The 19,333-nt window shown below is 32.7% G+C and overlaps 1 protein-coding gene across 1 annotated transcript; it reads left to right on the forward strand.

Annotated features, from left to right (window-relative positions):
- Positions 1-12,467: 12,467 nt before the first annotated feature.
- On the forward strand, positions 12,468-15,187 carry LOC124530976 (procathepsin L-like). Its single transcript, XM_047105349.1, has 7 exons — positions 12,468-12,471; positions 12,590-12,778; positions 13,042-13,266; positions 13,372-13,495; positions 13,884-14,059; positions 14,317-14,424; positions 15,051-15,187. Exons 1-7 carry the CDS (start codon positions 12,468-12,470, stop codon positions 15,185-15,187), a joined length of 963 nt encoding a protein of 320 aa, XP_046961305.1.
- The last annotated feature ends 4,146 nt before the right edge of the window (positions 15,188-19,333 follow it).

Consider the following 19,333-nt stretch of genomic DNA (forward strand, 5'->3'; position numbering starts at 1 on the left):
GGTTTTTTATACAGAATGACTGTGTTAAATAAAGAAGTAGCGTTTTGTAATTAATATTTTTTAAATTAATAATTATGCATTTTTAGGGTATGTTCATACATGGCTATGTCATGTCTTTTTTAAAATAGATCCACTTAAATCGGACTCAAACATTTCTTAAGTGAATTCTCACAGATTATATTTGTAACTTTTCACAGTAACTTTCCATGGGATGGGAAAATGGACACAAAGCAAGATTTTTAAACATGACAATAAATGCAACAACAACACGGTAACATTGTGCTGTTAACGTTTTACAAGGTAATAAATATATTATATGATATACAGAGCGTTTGATATTATTAAAGCAATAATAAAATGATATTTGCTGCCGGTTAAGTATTATTTTATTGGAGTTATAAGGCTCTGGATTAGTTGACATTTCTATGGTACCTCATTCGTGTTGTTATTCCTTGAGTAAATAACTCATACCTAATACAGTATATAATTAACACAATGTACATTGTCGGACATTGTAGCTATAAATTGAAGTATGACTTAAATATTTTCGTATATTCGTCCTTAAATTGTTGATTATTTTTGTCAGTTAATACTAAGTACACATTCTTCGTATCCATTGCACCCTTTTAGAATCCAGGTCTTCGTACAATTGAAGGTCAATTTTATTAATAAAGAAACACTAGTTGTCCGTTAGAGCTTCCTATTCATTAAAAGTCATATAAAGTTACGCATCTCAAGGATTCCCATGTAGTTTAAATTTATCAGAATCTTTCTTTTAAAGCGTCGCGCAACTATTTTAAATTTTAAGGCAATGGGCCGATTGTTTGGGAGATCTCTTTATCATTACGTCAGTATAAATATATATATCTTCTGTACGTGTAATTGAACTCCTTTTTTTGCTGGAAGAACGCACTACGCGTTTCCGCCACGTAAAGAGGGGGTCGTATGTGGAGTGTAACTTAACTCATCCAAAGACATTGGACCAATTTTGATGGTTTCCACATCTATTGTAACATAGTTAGCCCTGGAGTAAGAACCAAATCTTTTCCTCAAAAGGAAGCCTTTATCCAGGACATTAACGGATGTCACTTTTTTAGCTTCAAGGAAAATCGAAGCCAATATAATAAAAATTCAAAATGTCTTCTGACTTAGGAAATCAAATTTTTATCACAGATTATAAAAATGTTATCAATAAAATATTAATTGACGCGACATCGTCAATTCGGTGCTTCTTAACGGGTGTTGGAATTGTCACGTATTACTTATTAAAATGCTTATTTTTTCATAAATATACAATACACGAACATTCTAATTGTGTTATAAAATGTTATAAAAATATACACGACGAACATTAACGGATGAAAGTTAAAAAAGTATACAAATGACATCAAATTATCTTTTTATTTTATAGATTTCCGTGGAAACGTGAGATTAATAATATTGACAATGAATGGTAAATTACACTTGGTGGTAGGGCTTTGTGCAAGCCCGTCTGGGTAGGTACCACCCAGTTCAGTTATTCTTCCGCCAAATAACAGTACTCAGTATCGTTGTGTTCCAGTTTGAAGGGTGAGTGAGCCAGTGTAACTACAGGCACAAGGGACATAGCATCTTAGTTCCCAAGGTTGGTGGCACATTGACGATGTTAGGTTAATATTTCTTACAGCTTTATTGTCTATCTAGATGGTGATCACTTACCATCAGGTGGCCCATATGCTCGTTCGCCCGCCGCCGCCCATAGACCACTAAGATGATATGTCCCTTAAGTCTGTAGTTACACTGGGTCACTCAAACTTCAAACCTGAATACAACAATATTGAATATTGCTGTATGGCGTTATACTTAATATTTGATAAGTGAGTGGTATCTATCCAGACGAGATTTCGCAAAACCCTACAATCAAGAAAATTAATCTGTAAAAAAAAACCTATTTAAAATGTAAATGTAAAGTACCTAATCACGTCACGATTACCTATCAGACATTTTTACATTAAGAAATATTTAAATTTCTTTAAGCCGAATGCAGTATAACCCTCGGAATTTAAGTAATGACCCTCGTGCATTACACGGGATACCTAGCCGGATAACCGGAACACGACAATACTACAGTATTAATGTTTGTCAATATAATAAGTAATGAAGTCCAATGAGATATACCTACAAAAGTTTGCACAAAGCACGAGGAACATGTTCGGGCAAATCTAGTATCAACAGATGAGATCACGCCTCCCGATGCTGATCCTGTACTTATTAAACATCTTGTTAATATTATTTTGACAAGTGAAGTTTGATTGCAGCTAAGTAGGTGAGAGTACTTTAAAAAGGCACCGGTTCTCAAATAATAAGAGACCATACAAACCGTAGCTAATTAAATTGCTTCATACAATGTGATAATAATAAATAAAAGAAGTTTATTTATGGGCTGCGTTTTAAATCTCTTTTTATGGGAACTGCGGTCAGTGGAGATTAACGGTGATTTAGCAGGTGACGAGGGGGCTGAAGTGGTCTTGACCAGGGTTGTCACATAGCGTTACGATAAAACTATGTAGTATTACAATGCACTATAAATAATTAAGCAGGTTTAATTGAGTTTTATCTAAGTTATAAAAGTTTTACCTATTTGAGTTCGGACACTTAGATATATATTATGCATCTGGAATGTTTTTCATTTAAGCTGTTTAAAAAAACATAATTATTTAATTAATGATAATATCATCAAAAGTTTCGAAGTAATATGTCATTAAAAACAAACTTGTAAAAAAATTACTCAGACACATTATTAATAATTTTGACAACCCTAAGTCGTCGGTCATTTCAGACTTGTTCAGTCCGGTTCACCCGTTCACGTCCGGTTAGCAAACAGCTAGATAAATTATAGGACAGGTCTGTTTTGCTAGCTCATTCTTCGAACCCTCCTAACAAAAGTTTCATTGTGTTAAATCTTTAGACAATTGTAAGATGTTTAAGTTTCGTTTGTATTCTAACTTAACTTAATATGTCAATGTCACTGTTCTTAATACAAAATTTAGTGTAACGATTAAACACACACACACACACTATCCAGTGATAAACGCTAAACAAAAAAAAATTACTCAGACACATTATTAATAATTTTGACAACCCTAAGTCGTCGGTCATTTCAGACTTGTTCAGTCCGGTTCACCCGTTCACGTCCGGTTAGCAAACAGCTAGATAAATTATAGGACAGGTCTGTTTTGCTAGCTCATTCTTCGAACCCTCCTAACAAAAGTTTCATTGTGTTAAATCTTTAGACAATTGTAAGATGTTTAAGTTTCGTTTGTATTCTAACTTAACTTAATATGTCAATGTCACTGTTCTTAATACAAAATTTAGTGTAACGATTAAACACACACACACACACTATCCAGTGATAAACGCTAAACCGTCTAACGAACCCTTTACAAAATTATCTAACAATTTATTTTAACGAAAAAAAAATATTAACATCGATTTTTAGTGCAACGTATATATGTGTAACGTTTGTATAAAACGGGTTTGACGTTATTACAATATTTTACATTTATAAAAGTTAAATTGAAGAACTTTTCTTCTTTCTTCTTGTTGGTATGACGACAATAAATTTGACTCATCACAAGCTCGCCGGTTACAAAAAACATCACATATGGCTACAATACAAAAATTGAAAAGTCACCATACCGTGTTCCCACGTACGTTCGGGAGCAAGGTAGGGAGACAAAAATGCCTCCGACCCACTCCGTTAATAAAACCCTCAATAAAGGAGCCCGATCGCTTCGCGATGCGCGGGCGCAGGTGAGCGTAGTATATGGAAAAAAGCCTGAGAAAACTCTCAATTAGCAAATATAGAAAACATAATTAAAAAATATAAATAGCGTCTATTCATTTATTGGTCTATCACTTGATTTAACCATCATAGGTACATGTTCTTATTAGAAAGAATAGTCTTATTAAAAAAGTACAATTAGAGCTTATTATGTCTTGAACAGAATATTAAGAATGTTTCTTGTATTTATGTTTAAGTAAATAACGTAAAGGTAATCATCTAAAATTTTGCATATACTACATCAGTTTAATACCAATATATTCAAGGAATATCATTCCTCACACGTATAAAAAGATAAAAATGTAATAAAAATATAACCCTCATCGAAGATAACACTTCATAATGACGTGGGTCAGTGCGGGCGGCCAGAACAAACAAAAATGTACGCGCGCCATGTTTTTTTACCGTTTCATTCAAAAGCTAAAGAAATGAGATAGTGCGGGCTCTGTCGCGCGTGGGCGGTAGGCGCGGATTAGAGGGAGACGGAAGAAGGATCACGGGACAGGTAGGTGCCGTGGTGTCTGACACAGCCAGACAGCAAGGCACCAGTTGTGGTATTTAAAATATTTGAATAGATTTTTTGGATTATTAATTTGACTATTAGTGAATGATAAGATCCCAAATATAAAAACGAAAAACGAATGTTGTTCTAGCAAAAAAAAAGATAAAATAAAACTTAGATGTATTTCTCTTCATTAAGAGGTTAAAACAATTTTGAATCGACATCAATTAAAACCTTTTTTTAAATGTGTGTCCTTTTCCGCATTTCTTGGACTAACCCTAATTGGTTCTCTGTCTAAACGTTGTCTGACCGCTTTAGTGGTTAATACCGTTGCACTTAGTAAAGAAATAGGACAGTAATAAATTGTAATACTCTTTTTTCCCTTAACTTTCATAAACGAATAGCCCGTCCTGGGTTCACACGGATAGAATAAGATTTTACGAAGAATTTATATTTAAGAAAATAATGTAGAACGAAAATATTAACTTTTATTTTTCAGCCGAGGACTTCGCTAGCGTATACGGAATACTGTATTTAAATTCCATCGTATTGAGATGAATAATTAAAGAACATAAGAAGATAAGCATATAAGATAAACATACAGATAATATTTTTTATTTACTAAGAAAAAGGATGTTAGTTATCCCAGCACACGTTTTGCCTGCCAATTGTCAAGGCGATCGGTTAAACGGTATAGTATATGTCGCAACACTATATATTGGTACAATCTGAAAACTCATAATATAAAAACTTATCCAATACAAAAAAGAATGCATGCAAATTTTCATTGCAATCGTCAAACGGTGTCGAAGACTGCAGTAAAGTAAAGACTTACTAAATATTTAATTCTGAATCAATTCTGACAATATAATTACTATAAGATTTACTTTGATAAAGTTACAAACATCTACGGAAGTCAATGAACTATAGAACGTATGATAATCAAATTAAACAGACAGAAGGGCTGAGTGACATCTTTGACCTCGCATATGGCTTTGTTTACATTTAACATACTGGTAACTGCCGTTGTGATTTTGTAATTATTTTGTCAAACGTGTCTAATTAGATTTTAGTGATTGATAGATGTTACAAGTTGATTTTTATTGCTGGAATCAGTATGTGTGGGTGTATCCAGCCCTAGAGATTCCCTTTAAAAATGTAAACGATTCATAACACTGTCACAACCATAGGATCTTAGATGTTATGACCCTTGTTTTCTTAATTAAACTGCGTCACCTTTTAAACTAAAATACATTAAGAGTACATTAACAGAAACCGTGATACCGTTATGTTGTTCCACTGTCGGTCATCTAGATATATCTCAAATAATCTTGATATTCTATACATTTCGAATATTGGCGAGTTTTGCAATACTCTTTAAACAATTGCCATTTATGTCGTTAATTAATGATTATTGCAAAATCATATTTAAAATTGTGATGCTGGAAAAATATAGAAGAATAATAAAATAATTGAAGATCATTGAACAAAACTATGCCAACCAATGTTCTACTTAAAGAATGAACAGATTTTTTAATAACGAAATGAAGTACCCAGTCTTTTTGTCTATTCAAGGTCAGAAGCATCGAGAAAAATAGAAAAAGCTCATCAAAAATCATCAAAATGATGTACATAATGCATGTTGATTCATTCTTGTCTTTGCTCAACAAATACAAAATCATGGAAACGATGAAGCTTCTCTTTACCGATTTTGGTCAAATCAGCGTTGTTTAATTGAGAATCGCCAACTATGCTGGAGATCCACAAACATATGATAATATGATGGTTATTCCTCACCTATGTGCTAATTTTTTTCCCGACCAGGCCCAATTTATTTAGATTAAAACCCAGGACAAGGTTATTTGCAGTATTATAAGTTAGCCGCTACACATTGGTGTATATATTTTGCATTGGCAAAATAAATGCATGGTAGATATATTATGACCGACCTCTTTACAGAGATATAATTTCACTTTTAAAAATACTGACCTTGGTATCACAAGGATTTGAAAAAAAATGTTCGAAGTTTGAAATGCAAATGTATTTAAATCGTTTATGAAAACGCAAACATTCAAAAATAAAACTAGAATTAGAATCTACAAGCAGTTCAATGACGCTTATTCAATGGTTTCAAAGCTAAACTGCACAAGTGGAGTTGAGGGCCTTTTCACATGCGTCTTTTGATCTCTGTGCAAAAGCATAAAGTATTTTTGGAACAAACTGGCTCCCTCTATGTGTGAGGGCCCTTGACTGTGTTCCGGTGCCGGTGTCTTTGGTGTCCAGTCAGGTTGTTAAATCTTCAAAGGGACGTTTGAAGTACGGAGATATATCGGTCATTTTTAACTTATTTAGAATTATGTCGATTTCAAATCTATTCGAAATTATTTAAAATACAAACTTTTAATTTTCGGGTATTTTCTAACGTTTCAGGTAAATAGTTTTTATTAATTTTCGTATTCATAATGAACTAAAGATTACTTTAAAATAGCTACAAAGCTGATGTTATTACAATGTCAAAGTCAAAGGCAATAATATAACAGCTATAGTTAGCTGATACATTATAAAAAGGAAGCTTGAACTTGAATTATAACAGCAAGTACCCAGTATAAAATTATTCTTATCCTTAAAAATTTAACCGATAAATTTATGATTTAGTTCCTCAAACCCTATTAACAATTCCTCTACAAAAATATTCTCCCACATAACAATAGTTCTATAACATTGAATATTCTAATGTAAACCAGTTTTATTCCTATATCTATCCCTTTCTAAGTTAAAAGTGTAAAACGAGAGGGATGTCAGTATTTTCTGCATCTTTTTCCTTTATTATAGGAACAGAAAAAGACGGAATAACATTTGGAATGACAAAACGTGTTTGAAATCCTGACCGCGGGCCGTTTGCTTTGGTTCGTCATGGTCGAACGCCTTGATCAAAGGGGGTTAGGCAGATAGACATAAGCGATAAACACTGTCATATTGAAGACTTGAATAATTTAGATGCCGGTACATTTTGATAGCAACGTTTGAAATTAGAAAATATATTTATGGAAGTAAATTACGAGGATATCATAAAAAATATATCACTTTAGTTGATGATAAAAATGGCGCTATTTAATACTAAATTTAATCAATATGTTTACTTCAAAAATCCAAAAAGTTAATTTGTAATTTCAAATAACAGTGGATAAATTGAGCTATCAATTACGTTTTAATTTTATCTAAAAGGACAATATCACCGAAAACCAAAAAAGTATAAAGCGTCACCGTGATATGACGAATGCGTACACATTCTTAAACGACGGATAAAGAAACATGAATGGAACGCATCCTCAACATTAATATCCTAGACGTTATGGAACCAACCATTCATCCTAACAAATGGCCGAAAAACGCCACGCATTATTTATCTATCCCGACGTATGTTCGGCGATATTAAAATACAAACATGAACAATGACACTTCATTGTTGAAAGAATAAAAAAAATCCACGAGGAAATTTATATTCTACACCTTCGTCCACACAATGGGTAGGCGGGCTTCAAAAAAAAGTCAATGAACACTAATGACAATGGCGTTCTCGGAATTACAGCAACGATTTGAATTTGTGAAACTGGTGTAAAATTTGTTAAAATCTTGACGTAATTGTAATGTCATTCAAAGTATTAATTTCAATGATAAACCTTCCAATATTTGCAAATGGATTTTGTTTGAGTACTCACTATTTCTTGTAATCATTAGTTTCAATTTCACGTTTCATTTATTTTATAATCAAAATATCCCGCAAAATACGTAAGATCTGATTTAATACCATACATTTTAAAAATGTTTTTGTACATTTTTACCGTATCATTGATTAAGTTTCGTCTTCGTCTTTTGTAGAGGAAGTAGTTTTGTCTATTTTGCGTGTGGTCCATTAAAGTTTCTAATGAATCCTTTACCATTGGAACTGCAAGCACCTATCCGACAATTACATTGCTCACAGAAACAGCTATTCCGTTATTAAATATAGCAGTAGACAGTCGTCCTATTGTTGGTGGTCTTATTGTGGCGAGATGAGTTTGGAAATTGAAATTTAATGGAAATATCAAACGGAATTCAACAGACTTCTTTGGCCGTATCTCGCGAATAAAGCCATTTCAATTGTAATGAATCGTTTTATATTCATTTATAGAATGAGGAAAATTAAACTTTGTAAATATTGTATTTATTAAGTCTGCTGTATTCTTGGTATAATTTAAGTCACTATTTTGTTTTGAAAAGAAATAAAAATAGAGAATCGTTCACGATTTTGCATGTTAATGCAATAATGATTTTGCAGTTTCTACAAATAACAATCTCAATTATTGGTCGCAGTTCCTAGTTCTTATTGGTTCTTATCATAAGAACGTCTCCGGAAATCTTCTTAAACTGTATTTCTAATTGGATTGAAGGAAGGATGAAATGTACGCAGAGTCCTTCAAATTTGTTAGTCCAAGACAACTCCAATAGTCTCAGCGGTGATTGTAAAGTCCGTTATAAGGCTGGTGACCTTCGCCAACTATTAAACAAAGTAAATTAAATAATGCTTTGTGTATAAAAAATATTATTGCGATTACTAGGCGTTTTTGTGATTATTGAAACATGTTATTACAGTTATTCAATACGGAATACTCGCCATGTGTTTTATTTACGAATGTCTTGTTCACGACATCAAGATGTAACTTAGATGTATAACAAACGTAATAATAAAACAACCACGTTAAGAAAAATAAAATCTTACACATTTTGTTTTCTATACATAAATAATTAGTAATTTTAGGGAATTAAAACATAACATTTCTACAAATTAACTCACTTTTTTATCATATTTTAGACGCCATATGTTCGTCAAGATACCATAAATATAATCAATATCGCAAAGTTGCGGGACATAGATTGGCAATATTTTAATAGTTATGAAAACATTTCAAGAAATGTCAGTAAATGTTAAATATGTGGAACTTAAATAAGCAACATAAAAAGATAGTACCAATAAAACATAAATAGCATATTCCAAAAATTTTCTACATTTATAAAAAATATGATAATAACTTTCCTACACTCTTTCGTCTTCAAGGACATGAGTTTAATTGCATTTATTCTAGAATTAGCAGTTAATACTAAATATATTAAATTACAATCTGAACATTGCTGAGATACATCTGAAATATATGTATATACAGACTCATAAAAAGGAATATGACGTAACAGAAACAGCTGGAAGGTTTGACATATCTGTAAAAAAAATTGAGGAAAATAAAATCGAAACGAACGATCGGTAACGATAAATAAATTTCATGAAATTTATTTTAAGTACTGTTGGCAAAAAAATCAATTATTCTTTGCTTGAAATATTATTAGATGGTTTAAATACATATAAGTATACACTGTCGCACTTTATAAAACAACGATTAGTGTCTTACTCGTAGTTTCGACCAGTTTCAAGTTTTTGAAAAATATTTTTGCATTAATCAATGATTTTTTTAATTTATTAAGTCATAAATACTGTAGGCGAATTTCATGCGAATCTCTTATCGAATTTCAAATAAGGTTACATGAAATACATTTATACAAACTAACGGTACTGTCCTGTAAATTAAGTTATCTATACTTAATTCCCAATTAATGAGGATATAGATTAAATAAACTATTGACCTTGAATTTCGTGTCATCGTTATTTGAGATCTAAATAATCTGTACTATTATAAATAAATTGGTAAATAAATAGCGTTGTTTTCGGCGAAGTTGTTACCGAAATTTGAAAGTGAAATTATAGCAAATTTAATTTAGTTTGGAATTTTGAGAGAGTTGAGAAAATTGGAGTATCTGTTTTTAATATTAAAATAGCCTTTTTTTACTCAAAGCATATGTATGCATACACGGTACATACATATGTATATCAAAATAATAACTACAATTATAATTAATATTTTTACAATTTTTGTCTCTCCGTCTGTCACTGGCAGATAACTGACATATTAAGGAGTAGCTTAGGCTACAATAATATTTTTTTTTTAAAGTCAAATGTGTACAAGTTTTCGGACACAGCTAGTGATAATTAAAAATATATCTATTAATGCAGGACTGTTTTATATTATATAATATTGCAGGGATAAAAGAAATAGCTTATCGCATGGAATATGTAAATATAACGATTAATTTACTTCATTTCTTCTTCATTGGATTTTGAGGTATCGAAAATATTCTAAAATTTAATGGAATATAATATTTAAATTATGACAAATTAATTATTGTTTAGATGTTATTTTCTCGGCAGTCGAATCGAATATATAATAATTATGAAATTAAAATCGTTAGAACATATTCTTTTTTTAAATATATCACAGGTGTCCTAAAATTAATTTGATTTTGTATAGATATATAATATGAAACATTTTTCAGTGCACTTTTTGTGTGTATTCATGTGCTTATGTATGACCAACAATTAGCGGGTTGTATCGTCGCTTATAATGGATCTGAGAGCTGAGTTATTCAATTTTTTTGCAAGTGAACGCATAATGTGTATAACGTAAATATACGTAATGTATGTAAGGTAATGTAAACCATGTTTGGTGTTGTGCCGTAACCATATTTAAGGTCAATTTGGCCCTTCTTCAGAGTAGAAGTTATCAGATCAAAGCCTGTTCTATCCACTATGCTTTATCGGTTAAATTATTACTTTATTATTATTATTAATTATATCTTTAAAGTATTGTATAGTATCTTTTTAATAAAGCCTTGCTTTATTGCATCCACTGGTGAAAGGAAGGCTGGGTCATTTTTGCCCAGAGGAACTGAATTGCGATTCAACAGGCCTTTATGGTCATAATTACATTTACATTGTACATAAGTAATTTATTATTCGTTACATAAGCGATATGTATTATAACTGTGGTTAATTAGTGGCTGGTGAAGAACTATTGGGGTACTTACTAATTTTGGTGAGACTGGATGGATACTTCAGGATCCCTTGAAGAATGATATTTTACCTCTTTACCCAGAAACCAAATATTCCAGCTAAACAAGGCAATTATTACTTGTTCCTACATTCATCAAGCCTACTATGATGTTTTTGTCTTAGCCTTAGGATTGGTTATATAGAATAAAGTGTTGAATTTTACTGTAGTTATATTTAAATCCTCTATCTTATTTATTAGCCTCTGTTTGTTTGGATTGAATCTTCTCTCAATCGTTTTAGCTTTTATTTATTTTAAAGATAATATCATTTATTGGCAAAGATACACAAAAAATACTTTAAAATATATACCGAAAGAGTTGAAAATGTTGTTTGTAAATATATACAAGCTCGTATTTTGACAACTACTTTACCATCGCTTTGTAGGCGTCTGCTGAAAAGGAATGAATGACGACACGAGACTTCGATACAAGTTGGAAGCATACATCTGGGAGAGGGCGCTCGTCCGGCATCAGGTAGGCTTCGGTGTTCTACAATGATCAGGTTCAGGTTTGACTGGCTCCTGCAAATCGCCTTCCTTCCTGGCTAGCTATTGCTGTTTTGCTAGGAGGCGGCCCGTCTGGTCGCATTACTCACATTTGACTGGATTTTGATGGTGACTTAAAGGTATTCCGAACAAAAATGTAGGCCCTCTAATTCCACGGTCCAAGTCGAGGTTTCACTCAAGGGGGTTATTTCCCCTTCCACGATGATGAATAAATTGTAGGCCCATATGAGGTATCTGGGCTTTGTCTTGGACGGTAGAGTTTTTTGTACAACTCAGCCGCGTCCCAATTTGGAGCCGAAAACATCACGCATGAGTTTATAAGTCGGTGGTGCACATGGCACTGTCAGTTCCACCTATGTGCAGGTCAGTACCCTCATCGCCCGCGACAGTATTCTTTTGTGGAGACCGCTAAGAGCAACAGTCATGAGAGCGATAAGAGACCACCAGAGTGTTATGGAAGGCTGCAACACTCAGAATTCCAGGCAGAGGTGCTCGCAGTAATATACTGGTTCAGGTCAGGGGCGTGCAATAAATTTCACGATATGTTTAGTTATCGAAATAATTCAAGGAATTTCGCTATTAAATAAAAAGTTAAAATATTCTAATAAAAAAATAATGTATTCTATAAAGCAGAACTAAGAATGTTCCAAGAATGCAAAATATGGGTAACCGTTCAACAAATCTAGTATAAATAGACAAATTTCCTCCATCGATTCAATCAAAATTAGAGGAGACAAGATACAGGAGACATGGGTTCGATTAGCTTACTTGTTTTATTTGTAGTTAATGCAGTTTTAGGCAAAAGTGCAATAAGATACAATCTTGAAGACGCATATGACCATTTCGAAACGTTTATACAGACTTACGAAAAGGAATATGACGAAACAGAAAAAGCAGAAAGATTTGAAATTTTCATGAATAATTTAGAACACATCAATTATCTTAATTCACGAAATGATAGCGCTATCTACGGTAAGTAACTAAAGCGTATAGAGCGTTCATTTAGAATTAAATTTAAGATTTACTGTTTGATATGTGATCAAGCTGCAACGCCAAATATCCTTATATGGTTCATCTGTCTATACAAATTATAACCTGGTATATAATGTTTTAATACTTTGCAACGCGTAAGGAACTATTTCCGTAGATATATAAAAGGTGATTTTATGAAAAGACTTTTTGTGAAAAGCAGCATCGTTATTTTAATGTTAATGAATAATCGTATCCCATTCAAGGTATTACTAAATTCACTGATTTAACGGCTGAAGAATTTCAACAAAAGTATACAGGATTAAAGATCGGCAACTATACCGATGATACAAATATCATAAGACAATACCCAATACTAAACATGAAGTTAAAAGAAATACCAGATTCATTTGACTGGCGATCCAAAGGAGTGGTCACCCCAGCGAGACTGCAAGGTGATTGTGGTGCCTGTTGGGCGTTTAGTATTATGGGTGAGTAATTATAATGCTACAATTTTTTTACTAAATTAGTATTAGTAATGGTCTTAGTGAGAATACTTGAATATCTGTTTTTTTATCATATAATATATCTCGCAGGTAATATAGAAAGTGCTTATGCGATCAAAACTCAGCAGACTGTTATTCTTTCTGAACAACAATTAGTGGACTGCGTAACCGATTGTAATAGTTGTATTGACGGATTCCCAATTAACGCATGCAGGTAAGTAAAACAAACTCTTATTAGTTTTGAATACATTGTTGTTCCTTTGCTGATCGTAGCGGCATTCAAAATCAAAATAAAATTTATTCAAGTGGGCTTTATTTTACACGCATTTTTGAATCGTCATTTGACAATTAAATGAGGCTACCACCGGATCGGAAAGTAGATTCTACCGAGAAGAACAGGCAAGAAACTCAGTAGTTTTTCAACATTTAAAAAATACAAAGTCATGTTAGTTAATACAATTATTTAAATTATTATATCCTGCCTGGAAGTATGCTATTTGAATAAATTGTATTTTAATTTGGATAATGCCTAAGTTACAGGATTCAAGTAGTATTTAACAATAGCAGAGAAAACCATTATTAAATATTGATACTTTTTTAAGATACTTACAGTCCCATGGTGCTATGAGCGAAGACAGCTATCCCTATGTAGCAAGAACTGGCCCATGTAAATACAATGCTGATAACGTCAAAGTTAAGGTTACAGATTGTGTGTCTCTAAAAGTCTCCGAAGATGAGTTGGCAGAAAAATTGGTAACAATTGGACCACTGTCTATAGGTACGATTATCTATCTATACGTATTTATGATAAAATAACTGATCGAAATCTGAACATAGAAGACATTTAAGGAAAAAATGTTTATTAACGAAAAAGATTTTTAGAAGTTTTGTCTTTTTGTCTGTTTATCTGATCGTTTGTTACCGCTAATCTCGAAAACGGCTTTACCAATTTGGTAATGACGATGACGCCGTAGAGGACAGCAAACTAATAAACTAACATTTTAAAAAGACTCTTTAATTTATTTTTTATGCCAGCAATTGCCTCAGCTGCGTTACAAGCGTATAACGGTGAACCTATAACTGCCAAGGGATGTTCAGGATCACCAACTAATCATGCGGTTCTTCTAGTTGGTTATGGAACAGGTATATCTAAATGTATTTATTATATGTAAAATTGTAAGTTCTACTAGTGTGGGATTAACGTTCGCTTAGCCCATGCCTTCGATTTATCTGAGTTCTGGTATAAGAAATACCTAAACTCAGATAAATCACAGCTAAATAGAAGTATACTCACAGGATGATTCCGTTGGGTTATTCAGTTGGTTTTAATTAGTATGAATCCGACACAACAATACAAAGACCATCTCCACAAAAATCGGGTTTCCACAAAACAACAAATCATTCTGATGTTTTCTAGCATCTAATTATGTCATTTGTTTACGTACTGAACAAATAATTATACCAGTTACCATATGACGACTTCACACACCGGTTTTCATGGGTCCAAGGTCCCGGGTTCATTTCCCGGCCGAGTCAATGTAGAAAAAGTTCATTTGTTTTTTATGTTGTCTTGGGTCTGGGTGTTTGTGGTACCGTCGTTACTTCTGCTTTTTCCATAACACAAGTGCTTTAGCTACTTACATTGGGATCAGAGTAATGTATGTGATGTTGTCCAATATTTATTTATTAAAAAACAGGTTAGGGACATTAACATGACTGTGTGCAATGTGTTAGTGTTGTATAGGTGATAATATACATTTAACCTGCAGATGCAAATGGGATGAAATATTGGTTGGCGAAGAATTCTTGGGGTAATAATTGGGGTGATCAAGGATACTTCAAGATGCAGCGCGGTGTGAACTGTCTCAACATTGTGGATTCACCAGCTGTTACTGCTATAGTATAGTAATCTTCTTTGTGTTTTACATTCGTTTGTTTGAAACTCGATGTTTATTAGGATTTTAAATTAACATGTTTATTTTTATTATTAAAGTTATTAATTTCGGGATATTTACCATGTTTTTTATTTTTGTTCGGTGGAGCTCGATATTTCGACATTGTCTACGAATGTCTTGTTCACGAGACTGAAGTGTGCGGGTAGATGCTGATAATGTTAGAGGTGTCCGTATCGAACTACCTCCTTTCTTGTACGTTTGCGTTTATTAATCTATAACTGTTAATAAATCGTTGCAATTTAAATGTTTTTATCTTTAAATATCTTATAGCATATATTTGATAAATATATATTTGTTTGAGTTTAACGCTCATAGGCAACTTCAGGAATTCTTTTGAAATAAACATGTCTGTTCCAAGGTAGTCCCCTATGAACGAAATATTGTAGTTAACGTATTTCTTTAAGCGTTTAATGTATAATGTATACCAATTAAAGAAATAAAGATACGCAAACGTTAGAATCGCTTATGCCACATGATTTGGTTCTAACTCAGCTGTACTGTGAACTACTAATAGTGATAATACAACACAATTACACTAAGCTACTTATTTCCACTTTAAAGATTTGATGCCAGTTTTGTCGATGTTTGAAACGCCATTTTTTCGAAAATCCATAAGAAATCAATCGTCATGATATCGTATCAGTTCGATGTTACATGTTGTTTCTTTGTCTTTTGACTCCTTGTGATTGGAATAGATTACTGATAAATAATATTATTTAAACTTAACAATTTGATGGATATACAAACAGTCGGGGTAAGAAAAGGTTCGTCGCCTTAAGATCTATTTTCGTGTCCTCAGTATGAGCGACAATCTGCTTCACCGATCGAGAATGACATATTGCGTCTCAATGATTTGATGTTTAGATTCAAAAGGTACTAAGAGTTAAAGAATTGATAAAGGAATTAATTTGGTTTTCTTACTCTGACTGTACATAACATTTCCTGAAAACACTATGAAAAATATATGCAAATATGCAATAAACCGAAGGCTCCCACCGCATTATTATATTTAATATCAATGCTCGTTTCATTTGAAAAATCTTTTGATGGATTGCTCAGGAAAATAAAACTAATGAAAAAATTCAGAGGATACTTTGCATATGTCTATTACTGATAAATTCTCAATGTCTTCCGGAGATATGGATATACTGTGTTTGATGGAGTACAACCTACTTTTTTCAAGTTTGCAATCGTACATCAAGAATTAATAGGTGGGAGGAATTTATTACGCTAGAGCACGAAATGGGCAAATGGCACAGAAAGCGATTGTTTATAAAGCATTGGATACAAATATTATTTTACATATTATTATTTTGTAAAAATAATCGAACAATATAATCTTGGAAAATAGTATGTTATATTCTTCGTCTCTGTAGTTACACTTTTTTTTACTCGCTGGAAAAACGCATTACGCGCTTCCCCCACGTGATGGAAAATAGGGGGATGTGTGGTTGGACTCACCGGAGCCCTGAACGCCGAGTACGCTCAAGCACACCGGGTAAAAAACCAGCGGTACCCTCTTTCGGCGGACGCCACGGGATCGCTTACGCATACTACCGTAACGTCTGTAGTTACACTGGTTCACTCACATTTTAGATCAGAACACAAGAATATTGAGTAATCCTTTTTAGCAATAGAATCCTGCGTAATGCTACTAAATGACATGATAACAAACAAATAAAAAAAGTAGGTAGGTAGTAGATTATCACAGCTTGACTTTTAGTTGAAGTAATTAATTCAGGGCTATGAGAATGCTGCAAATGTGAAATATCGCAGCCCAAGATTTGGCAAGGGTGGAATTAAATTATAGATAATAGTTATATAATAGGTCTTAAGTATTTTAAATGTATTAATAAAATACTCTAAGAGGATTTTCTTCGAAATTATTATGTAAATCAAAAATCAAAGTCAATACATATATATGTATGTACTTTATTCAATTTCGCTTTTGCAAGCACTTTTGAAACTTCGTTTAACAATTGTATTAAGTAAAACTAAAATGCATACTCTACCGAAAATAGTAAATACAATAGTAACCCATAAAAACAAGTTTATTTTTTTTATTGATCTTCAATATAGAAGCATTACACTTTCTTATTGATAGTCAATTGAAACACTACCACCGGTTCGGAATAGAAAATACCCTGACCTGAGAAGAACCGGCGAAAGAAATTCAGCGGGTTTATTTGTTATTTTTTTTGTTTGTCTTATATTTTATATAAACAATTTAATATGAAATTAAATAGCCATTAGGCGATCGTTTCATTCCCAAGGTGTACGATCATAAACTCATTAATCACAACACTAGCCGTTTCAAGTTACCTAAATAGTATAAAAATTATGATGTACTCGTATATCGATCTTGATCTGACACGAAAATTCAGGTAAATCTAGCATTTCGGCGAGTTCATAAAGCATCTGCAATGATGGTGATATACATAGGAGAAGCAGAGGTCTACAAATGATCACGTATCGAATCAAAATAAAATTTATTGGATTACTTTTGGAAAGACTCTTATAAGTATTTTTGAATTGTAATATTTACAAGATAATTTAATGCAAAGCTACACTAGTTCGGAATGTAGTTACTACTACTAGTTATTCTTTTCCAAGTAGTTATATATTTTATCATATACTATATGATAATTATTACTGTTATAGCGATAGCCAGTATTGATTGGTCATCGTGACACTCTTTATTAACCGAATCAATAAAATTAAATGCTTAAATATATACAAATATGAACTAAAACTAGTTACTGTACAAATCTGAACCGCGTGGAATGGGGGCAAGAATGCCCCCGTTGAATCGCAATTCCGATCCTCTGGGCAAAAAACGAACCAGCCCTCCTATCAACAGTGGAGGCAAAGAGGCGAGGTGTTATACTTTTGTTGGAGGTTTTTGCACTACCCCAAGGGCCAAGCTTTTCGACAGCAAATGGAACAAAAAAGTAATTTTACAAAAAAGGCTTCTATTTTCTGCAGCACCAGGGGGCGTGCAGGTGCTTTGCCACGCTTTAAGGAAGAAGTTCGCGCTTTTCCTGAAGGTGTCCATGTCGCATTGGTTCGGAAAAACCGTCGGCGAAAGCTAGTTCCACAAAGTGGTTGTAAGAGGTAGAAAATCTCTTACAAATGGCGCTGTTGTAGATTTTCGGACATCAAGGTGGCGCGGATCAAATTTCGAATTTTGTCGAGATGTCCGAAGGTGGAATCCAGCAGCCGGGATTAATCTGAACAATTCCTGGGAACATTCCCTGTTAAAAAAAATCGGTAGAAGATGCAAAGTGATCCAAAATCTCTACGCCAAGCCAAAGACTAAATTAAAAATGAGTAGATACGTATGTATGCATATACTCATTTTTGTTGATTTTTTGGTGGAAATAAATAAACAAAGTAGGTTGCATTCTTATATACCAACAATTTTTAATCAGTATCCCAAAAGTAAAGTTATATCTTTCTTCACAAAAAAATTATTGACTACCATACTAACTTTCTTTGTTCTTATTTCAGTCCCTCAGGGGTAGAATATGCAGAAACCTTTAAATTAGTATCTACTTATTTCTAATTAGTATTCCAACAATAAAATTTCATGGATCTAACTTCAAACATAGCGGATTCCCATACTAACTTTCGATCGTTATTTCACCCCTTTAGGGATAAATTATCCAAAAACATACTTATTTTCATTAAGTATCCCAAAAATAAAGTTTCATCATTCTAACTTTAAAATGACGGACTTCCATACAAACGTTAAACCCCTATTTCGACCCCTTAGGAGTGGAATTTCCAAAATTCCTTCCTTGATAGGTTGATAGGTGTGTGTGTGTGTAAATTGATCCTACTTACCTAATTTCAAGTCTCTAACTTTAATACTTTATTCTCGGCGATGATGAGTCAGTCAGTCAAGACTTGTTATTTTATACATGTAAAATAATAAACGCTTTCCATAGTTATCATTCTCCGTCCACTAAAAAAATGAAAGCAAAATGATAAAAAAAAAATCACGGTATTTTTAGTTATCAAAATAAATTAAAGGAATTTCGCTATTAAAAAATATTTAAATAAAAAAAGTTACATTACCTATTAAACACAAATAA

Source organism: Vanessa cardui, chromosome 7, assembly GCF_905220365.1.
Source record: "Vanessa cardui chromosome 7, ilVanCard2.1, whole genome shotgun sequence".
Lineage (NCBI taxonomy): Eukaryota > Metazoa > Arthropoda > Insecta > Lepidoptera > Nymphalidae > Vanessa > Vanessa cardui.